This window comes from Garra rufa, chromosome 21, assembly GCF_049309525.1.
Source record: "Garra rufa chromosome 21, GarRuf1.0, whole genome shotgun sequence".
NCBI classification, from domain to species: domain Eukaryota; kingdom Metazoa; phylum Chordata; class Actinopteri; order Cypriniformes; family Cyprinidae; genus Garra; species Garra rufa.
Genome location: NC_133381.1, coordinates 6,109,218 through 6,118,437, shown reverse-complemented (window position 1 = coordinate 6,118,437; position 9,220 = coordinate 6,109,218). Strand labels below are relative to the sequence as shown.

At 34.9% G+C, this 9,220-nt stretch overlaps 1 protein-coding gene across 1 annotated transcript in view; it reads left to right on the top strand.

Annotated features, from left to right (window-relative positions):
* The first annotated feature begins 962 nt into the window (after positions 1 to 962).
* Positions 963 to 9,220, top strand: part of stxbp5b (syntaxin binding protein 5b (tomosyn)) — a 29,655-nt gene continuing 21,397 nt past the window's right edge. Inside the window, exons 1-10 of the mRNA XM_073826455.1 lie at positions 963 to 1,036; positions 1,451 to 1,605; positions 2,816 to 2,888; positions 2,960 to 3,107; positions 3,182 to 3,249; positions 3,379 to 3,419; positions 3,665 to 3,885; positions 6,338 to 6,525; positions 6,755 to 6,880; positions 8,910 to 9,061. Of these exons, the coding sequence (XP_073682556.1) occupies positions 1,461 to 1,605; positions 2,816 to 2,888; positions 2,960 to 3,107; positions 3,182 to 3,249; positions 3,379 to 3,419; positions 3,665 to 3,885; positions 6,338 to 6,525; positions 6,755 to 6,880; positions 8,910 to 9,061 (1,162 nt within the window). The 5' untranslated portion in view covers positions 963 to 1,036; positions 1,451 to 1,460. The remainder of the gene's footprint in view (positions 1,037 to 1,450; positions 1,606 to 2,815; positions 2,889 to 2,959; positions 3,108 to 3,181; positions 3,250 to 3,378; positions 3,420 to 3,664; positions 3,886 to 6,337; positions 6,526 to 6,754; positions 6,881 to 8,909; positions 9,062 to 9,220) is intronic.

Sequence of the window (9,220 nt, the reverse complement as noted above, 5' to 3'; positions counted from 1 at the left end):
TAATATTAATTTCTTGCTTATTGAACTGTTGTATTACATCAGTATCACATTTACAAACTCCCTTAATAATCATTAAAACCTGTCACTCATCTTAGTTCATTGTGATCTCACAAAGTTCCATTATAATCAACAAAGCTCTCTACACTGAACAAAGACTCTCTTATTTACACCCTGTTTATGAAGGGATTCATGAGCTCGCATAACTCAGTGCTGAACAGAACAGCACTTTTTTGAGCAGTGAGTTGATTTCTGATAACGTTGTGTTCAAGAAATCAATGCTGCAAAAACACATAACCTTTGAAGCTCCCCTTAGCGCAAACACAAATGTGACCCTGGAGCACAAAACCAGTCTTAAGTCGCTGGGGTATATTTGAAGCAATAGCCAAAAATACACTGTATGGGTCAAAAATATTGATTTTTCTTTTATGCCAAAAATCATTAGGAAATTAAGTAAAGATCATGTTCCATGAAGATTTTTTGCAAAATTCCTACTATAAATATATCAAAATGTAATTTTTGGTTAGTAATATGCATTGTTAAGAGCTTAATTTGGACAACTTTAAAGGTGATTTTCTCAGTATTTTGATTTTTTTGCACCCTCAGATTCCAGATTTTCAAACAGATGTATCTCGGTCAAATATCGTCTTATCATAACAAACCATACATCAATAGAAAGCTGATTTATTGAGCTTTCATGTGATGTTTACTTTGCATATCATTTTTGTACAATTTAACCTTATGACTGGTTTTGTGGTCCAGTCACAGTGGTGCCTCCTAAATATTTTTCCATAGTCACACGCGGTAGTTTTCAATTGCAAATGTGACTGAAATGGTCGCACTGTAGAGCTCTGTAGTTCCAGTGATAAAAATACAAATTCTGAAGATAGAAAGGAGATAAAAATACATGAAGGCATATTCATACACACACCTTGTTTAACATGCAATTATCTCTCCCAGGTAAACAGCCCAAAGATGGAAAGAAGCCAGAGCCGTGCAAACCCATCTTGAAAGTGGAGTACAAAACTACCAGGGCAGGGTAAGGATTTAGAGGAAGCTGAACTCAGGGTTGCATTGAGGAAGCAAACAGAGCATGATGCATTGCACACATTGACTGTCTGGCATAGCTGCTTCTGCTTTATGGGTCAATGGGGATGACATGATGTTTTTGCATAAAGATCTAATATGACAATACATTTTCTGAGGATTGCATTCAGAAGCAAACAGAGCATGATGCATTGGTTTTTAGACTTGTGCAACCTTGCATTGCGAGAGACTGTCTGGCATTTACACGGATGACATGATGTTTTTTTAAGAAGGCTGACATAAAATATGCTAATTTGACAGTACATTTTGTATTGTAGCGCTAATTTAAGTATTAATTTGTTTCACTTCCGGCTTGGCTTGTCTTTGCATCATGGAAAAATGAGATTTGTTCATTTGTTTTGTTAAGGGAGCCATTCATGATACTGTGTGGAGGTTTGTCATATGATACAGTGGGTAGACGAGCCTGTCTGACTGTGATGCATGGGAAAAGCACTGCAGTGCTGGAGATGGACTACCCCATAGTGGATTTCCTGACGCTGTGTGAAACCCCATATCCAAACGGCAAGTCACTGCCCCACCTATCGCTGGATTTTCTCCCATAACATTTACTGTATATTTAACAGAAATACAATTAAAGAAAGCCAATTTCTTGAGTCATTTATTAGTTATTTTTGGTTATATATACAATATAATATAAAGGTTATACATGCACTACCAGTCAAAAGTTTTTGAATAGTAAGATTTTTAATGTTTTTTTTTTTTTAAAGAAGTCTCTTCTACTCACCAATCTTGCATTTATTTAATCCAAAGTACAGCAAAAACAGTAACATTTTGAAATATTTTAACTATTTAAAAAAATTGTTTTCTATTTGAATATATATAAAAATGTAATTTATTTCTGTGATCAAAGCTACATTTTAAGTCATTACTCCAGTCTTCAGTGTCACATGACTCTTCAAAAAAACCTTTATTATTATTATTATTATTATTATTATTATTATTATCATTATCATCATCAATATTTAAAACAGTTGAGTACTTTTTTTTTCCTTCAGGATTTTTTGATGAATAGAAAGATCCAAAAATCAGCATTTATCTGAAATAAAAAGCTTTTGTAACAGTATAAACAATCATTATAATTGAAAGAAATTATAGAAATTAATAATTTTATTTAGCAAGGATGCTTGAAATTGATCAAAAGTGATGATAAAGACATGTATAATGTTACAAAAGATTTCTGTTTTAGAAAAATGGTGTTCTTCTGAACTTTCTATTCATCAAAAAAACCTGAAAAAATTATACTCTGCTGTTTTCAACATAAATAAATGTTTTTTGAGGAGCAAATCAGAATATTAGAATGATTTCTGAAGGATCATGTGACTGGAGGAATGACGCTAAAAAAATTAGCTATTACAATTACAATTTAAAATGCATTCAAGTCGAAAACAGTTATTTTAAATAGTAAAAATATTCAAAATGTTACTGTTTTTGCTGTACTTTGGATCAAATAAATGCAGGCTTGGTGAGCAGAAAAGACTTTAAAAAAATTAATAATTCAAAAACTTTTGACTGGTAGTGTATATATAACCTTTACAGAACTGTAAGACCAGCTAGCCTTTGTTGCAAAGTAGATCATTTATGCAAGATCATATGCAATGAAAATTATTTATTAAAAATATTTTTATCACTAAATAAATAAGAAAAATAAATGGTATTTTGTGAAAATACCCCATTGAAATGTTTAAAAATGGTTCCTTCTGTATCCCCCCAGATTTCCAGGAGCCTTATGCGGTTGTTGTCCTGCTGGAGAAGGATTTGGTTGTCATAGACCTTGCACAAATTGGGTGAGTAAATGCCAATGTGATACACACTGTCTTGGTTTGTGCAGCTGTTATATAAAAACCTCTCTGTGCAGGTATCCGATCTTTGAGAATCCCTATCCTCTGTCCATCCACGAGTCTCCGGTTACCTGCTGCGAATATTTTGCGGACTGTCCAGCTGAAGTCATTCCTGCACTTTACTCAGTGGGCTCCAGACAGAAGAGACAAGGGTTCAGTAAGAAGGTAATGTTCTGCCCTCCGCTGTTTAAGAAAATGAATAGTCCTAAGATGACTGATCCAAATCTGTTTTTATGCAGGAATGGCCCATAAGTGGAGGTAACTGGGGCCAGGGAACACTAAGTTTCTCAGAGATTATCATCACTGGGTAAGTGATCTCTCACATTGACTCACGCTAGCCTTTTCATGTTGAAAAATTGGATTAGAGAGGGAAAGAGTTTTTTGGTTTTCTTGTTTTTTTTTATTGTTTTCTTCTGTTTTCTTCCTTAAACAACAGGCATGCTGATGGATCGATCAAGTTTTGGGATGCCTCAGCATGTGAGTTTATGTTTCAGAAAACATACTTTTATGTTTTATGTCATAAGAAGAATCAACAGAATTGTTTTGAGTTGGAAAAAATAGTAAGAATCAGAGAAATATGTTGGCCAGTTTTATTTAGCATTCAGGTACCAATAAGAGTAAAGCACTCTCAGCTACATTTTAAGACATTTTTGATATATTTTGCAGATTTCTCTCAAATTTAAATCAGAAAGATATTGAATTTGCTCTTTTGTGTCTATCAGTAATGCTGCAGGTTTTGTATAAGCTAAAAACAGCAAAGGTGTTTGATAAGCCCCGAGGTAAAGAGGAGAAATCCAGCACTGAAATTGTGGATGAAGATCCGTTCGCCATCCAGATCCTGTCCTGGTGTCCAGAGAGCCGTGTTCTCTGTGTGGCTGGAGTATCCGCTCATGTCATAGTCTACAGATTCAGCAAACAGGAAGTCACCACTGAAGTGATTCAGGTCTGACCCATTTAAATGCAGGATGTATTTATGTGTCACTGACAAATGAAAGAGCATAGATTTGTTTAAGGGAAATTTCAGATGCTTCTGGACAGCATTTGATTTACGTACCGCTTTTAATAATTTCACAAGATCAATTAAATATTCCTGATATGTGACTAATGCTTAATATTAATATGAGGTCCTAGAAACTGCATGGTGATTATAATACAATTAGAAAAATGCAGTTTAAAGCCGTTTTAGATGGAGTTTAGTATGCACACTACAGGATATTTCATTAAGCAGGAAGTTGTTTTGACACATGGTTTCCAACAGTTAGAATACCATATGCTGCATCCACACAAATGAGTAAAGCGATCACTTATTTATGCTTATTAATGCTAAAAACCTTAGTTTTTAATGAGGAGGTGTCACACCGCAGGACTGAATAAATGAACATGGAAGTAGCTCCACATAAATATTACAAATCTAATTAATAGTGGGCAAAAGTCATCTTTATACTTACAAGCCTGGAGAATATCTTTCTGTTGGGGTATTAGCAATATTATACAATATTAAAGCTCCCCAAGAAATGCCTCAATTAGAAATTAATTTGGTGAGCCACTTTACAAGATAAAACTGTATGCAAATATAAAAACATGTTTATATTTCATAGTACCAGTTAATAATAGTGTCCTCTTATGTATTTTTTACTGCCAGATAATCTAAAATAATTTTAGTCATGGGTGAAACTGAGTTTTTGAAAATCCAAATCAGTTAAACCATTGCATTGGAAAATGATTCACTGTTTCGAAGTGCTCCAATTGGATTGCGAATTATTTGATTCAGATCAGGACTTGAAATCACAAATCATTAAATTTAGATCGAGGGTTTGCAGTAATTTGATTCAGATTGGGACTTCGGAGCGGGTTCGCGAATCATTTAATTCAGATTGTGATCAGAACTTTGAAGTGGGTTTGCGAATCATTTTGCAAATTAAATGATTTCATTATAAATTTCGCAAATTAAATGATTCACAAACCCGCTACAGAGTTCCGATCTAAAATCAAATGATTCACAAACCTGCCCTGAAGTCCCGATCTGAATCAAATGATTTGCAAACCCTCCAAAGTCCCAATCTAAATCAAATGATTTGACTTCTAAGGGTTCGCAAATCATATGATTTAGATTGGGACTTTGGAGGGTTTGCGAATCATTTGATTCAGGTCAGGACTTCAGAGCAGGTTGGCAAATCACTTGATTTTAGATCAGAACTTCGGAGGGTTCGCAAATCGACTGATTCAGATCAGGACTTCAGAGCGGGTTCGCAAAGCATTTGATTTTAGATTGGAACTTTGAAGCTAATTTGCGAATCATTTTGCAAATTAAAATAATTCATGATCCAAGCGCCGATCCTAATCTGAAATGGTTGGCAAATTATTATTCAGATCAGGACTTCAGAGGGTTTGCAAATCATTTTATTTAGATCAGAACTTTGAAGTGGGTTTGCGAATCATTTTGCAAATGAAATGATTTCATGATAAATTTTGCAAATTAAATGATTCACAAACCCGCTACAGAGTTCCGATCTAAAATCAAATGATTCACAAACCTGCCCTGAAGTCCTGATCTGAATCAAATGATTCGCAAACCCTCCAAAGTCCCAATCTAAATCAAATGATTTGACTTCTAAGGGTTCGCAAATCATTTGATTCAGATCAGGACTTCAGAGGGTTTGCGAATCATTTGATTTTAGATCAGAACTTTGGAGGGTTCGCAAATCAATTGATTCAGATCAGGACTTCAAAGCGGATTCGCAAATCATTTGATTTTAGATTGGAACTTTAAAGCAAATTTGCGAATCATTTTGTAAATTAAATGATTTCATGATAAATTTTGCAAATTAAAAGATTCACAAACCCGCTACAGAGTTCTGATCTAAAATCAAATCAAAGCCGCTCTGAATTCCCAATCAGAATCAACTGATTTGCAAACCCTCCAAAGTCCCAATCTAAATCATATGATTTGACTTCTAAGGGTTCGCAAATCATTTTATTTAGATCAGAACTTCGGAAGGGTCCGCAAATCATTTGATTCAGATCAGGACTTTAGAGCAGGTTCGCAAATCATTTGATTTTAGATCGGAACTCTGTAGCAGGTTTGTGAATCATTTTGCAAATTAAAATGATTCATGATCCACGCACCGAGTCCTGATCTGAAATGGTTCGCAAATTATTATTCAGATCAGGACTTCAGAGGGTTTGCGAATCATTTTATTTAGATCAGAACTTTGGAGGGTAATTGAAGAATGTGTAATAGAAAAATCAATTGCCAATTTTCGGTGAGCAGAGTAAAATTAATTATCTCAGCTGATGATTTTTTTTGGCTGTGAAATTCATGGAAATTTCTATCTCCATCTATGGGGCATACAGATCTGTGAACATGTGAAATGACAGTTTTCTTGTGTCTGTAGCTGCTGGAGGTGCGTATGCAGTGTGAGCCTAATGAAGTGGAGTCTCCCGAGGGCGGAGGTGAGCAGGCGTCGGCTGTTTCCACCCCAGGAACCGCATCCAGTCCTCAGACCAGCCTGCCCCAGTCCCACCCCTCCACCAGCAGCAACAACTCATCTGACGGCCTGCGAGATAATGTGCCCTGTCTCAAGTACAGTCTGTTTTCATCTATTTCAGATTTACTCGCCCCTAATAACACCAAAATAAATACAGCTTTGGTGATTTTGCATATTGATGACATAGTTTTTTCCTTTGTAAGTTTACAGATTCTGCCATGTGGACCAGACTTGCTGCTCAAATGTCTAGCTGTATGACCGTATGATTTGGTCTGTGTTTATATTAGCATGTAGTTAATTGTGTCCCGTGTCTTACTTGGCCAGGGTCAGGAGTTCTCCTCTTAAACAGTCTCCGGGTTACCAGGTGGAGCTGCTCATTCAGCTGGTGTGGGTCAGCGGGGAGCCGCCACAACAGATCACCAGCCTGGCCGTCAACTCTGCGTATGGCCTGTAAGTCCACGAAACGACAACACAAACTCGTTTACCACACCTATGATGTGTTTACTGAGCAATTAAAAACTCTTCCTTTCCACAACAGCTGTTCGTTATCTTTCAGACAAGTTTTATGTGTCATGATCTGTCATGTTAAAGCCTAGCAGCCATGCTTGAATAATTCTTCATTAGAATAATTAAGAATCCGAACACTATCAAAATGCACAAATGTAATTAGTCAAAATATGCTCTTATATCTGAATAGAATTTTTGAATTTGATATTTAGTTTATCAGTCCATTAACAACTATTTACAAATGTCAAATAACCATAAAATTATATGTGACCCTGGACCACAAAACCAGTCTTAAGTCGCTGGGCTATATTTGTAGCAATAGCCAAAAATACATTGTATGGGTCAAAATTATTGATTTTTCTTTTATGCCAAAAATCATTAGGAAATTAAGTAAAGATCATGTTCCATGAAGATTTTTTGTAAAATTCCTACTATAAATATATCAAAATGTAATTTTTGATTAGTAATATGCATTGTTAAGAACTTAATTTGAAGAACTTTAAAGGTGATTTTCTCAGCATTTTGATTTTTTTTGCACCCTCAGATTCCAGATATTCAAATAGATGTATCTCGGCCAAATATTGTCATATCCTAACAAACCATACATCAATAGAAAGCTTATTTATTGAGCTTTCATATGATGTATACATCTCAGTTTTGTAAAATTTAACCTTATGACTGGTTTTGTGGTCCAGGGTCACATATGTTGCTGAATTTCAAGTTTAGTATTATCAGGTAACCAGTTTAAGGAGATTTCAGTTTAACATCTGGTTTGTCCTGGAGGCTTGAGTAAAAACACTGTGATTAAATTAATGCTGTGCAAATGTTGTAAAACTGTCAAATCTAAGAAAAAGCAGTTTACTTTTTAGATGGATGGTTAAGGGCAATTTTTGTTCTTACCTTTATTTATAGGCAATTTTATTTTCAAATAAAGTTGACATAATATTCACACTTTAACTTGTTCAGTAATTAATTGTTGGCAGAAATATTAAGCAGCAAAAACAGTTTTCTACATTTGATAATAATAATAATGTTTCTTTAGCAGCAAATCAGCATATTAGAATGATTTCTAAAGAATCATCTGATACTAAAGACTGGAGTAATGAAAATTCAGTTTTGCATCACAGGAATAAATTACACATTTAAAAATATTACAATAGAACACTACTGTTTTAAATTGTAATTAATATTACAGTTTTGTAGGGTTGTCCTCGACTAAAGATTTTTCTTTTTGACTAGTAGTCGTTCATTTTAAGCATTAGTCAACTATTAGTCGCATGTTTATTAATAAACCATATAAATCAAAAAAAGCACTGGCAGATATAATAATTATGAATGTGTTAGAAAAACAGCAAGGAGACTGCATTAACGTTTTAATAATTTATTGATAAACTATTGCTTTGTTTTCGGCTTAAGAGATGAAGTTGGCGACAAGGACTCGTCATCTCTGCAGTAGTGTATGCACCTGTTTGCATGTTTCATACGAATTACATAATCTGAGAATATTTGTTTTCTTTTTTTATTTGAATTGGTTTATTTTAAAATGTAGACATTTCACAGAGTTTAGAAATTTCGCTCTCAAGTTTACAGAGAAAGCACATCCCGTTTTATTTAATTATTTTACAAAAGCGCAACATTTCGTCGTTTTTGTAAGTGCACACAAATAATCATAGAGTCTTTACAGTTTCGAAAGATGTATTATTTTTATCTTAAGAGCAAGTGACTTAGCCATTTTTGTTTTTTTTCTGTGACCAAGTGATTAATAAAATTTTGGTCAACTAAGCCTCTTCTCGTCGACTAACGGTTAGTCGACTATTAGGGGGCAGCGCTACTGTTTTTCCTGTATTTTTGATCAAATAAATGCAGCCTTGGTGAGCATAAGATAAATATATATAGTTAAATAATATAAAGTTAAAAAACCTTAATCATTCCTTCCTTTTAACCAGTGTTGTGTATCTGTTGTGTTTTACAGAGTTGCTTTTGGCAATGGTAACGGACTTGCAGTGGTTGATTACATTCAGAAAACTCTCCTTCTGAACGTGACTACAGCCGAGCTGTACGGCTCCACAGATCCTCACCACAGACAGCCACGCTCACCCCGCAAAACCAGACAGCCCTCAGCAGGTGAAAAGATGTCTAAGAGAAAGCTTCATCTTCTTACTAATAATCATAACCTCTGCATGTCGTCAGTCTGTGTTTCTGTCTGAAAAAGTAAAGCACGAGCCAGTCTATGGACCGTGATGCTCCTGCATCCTTTAAACCGCAGGTGGTCATCTCTGGCCG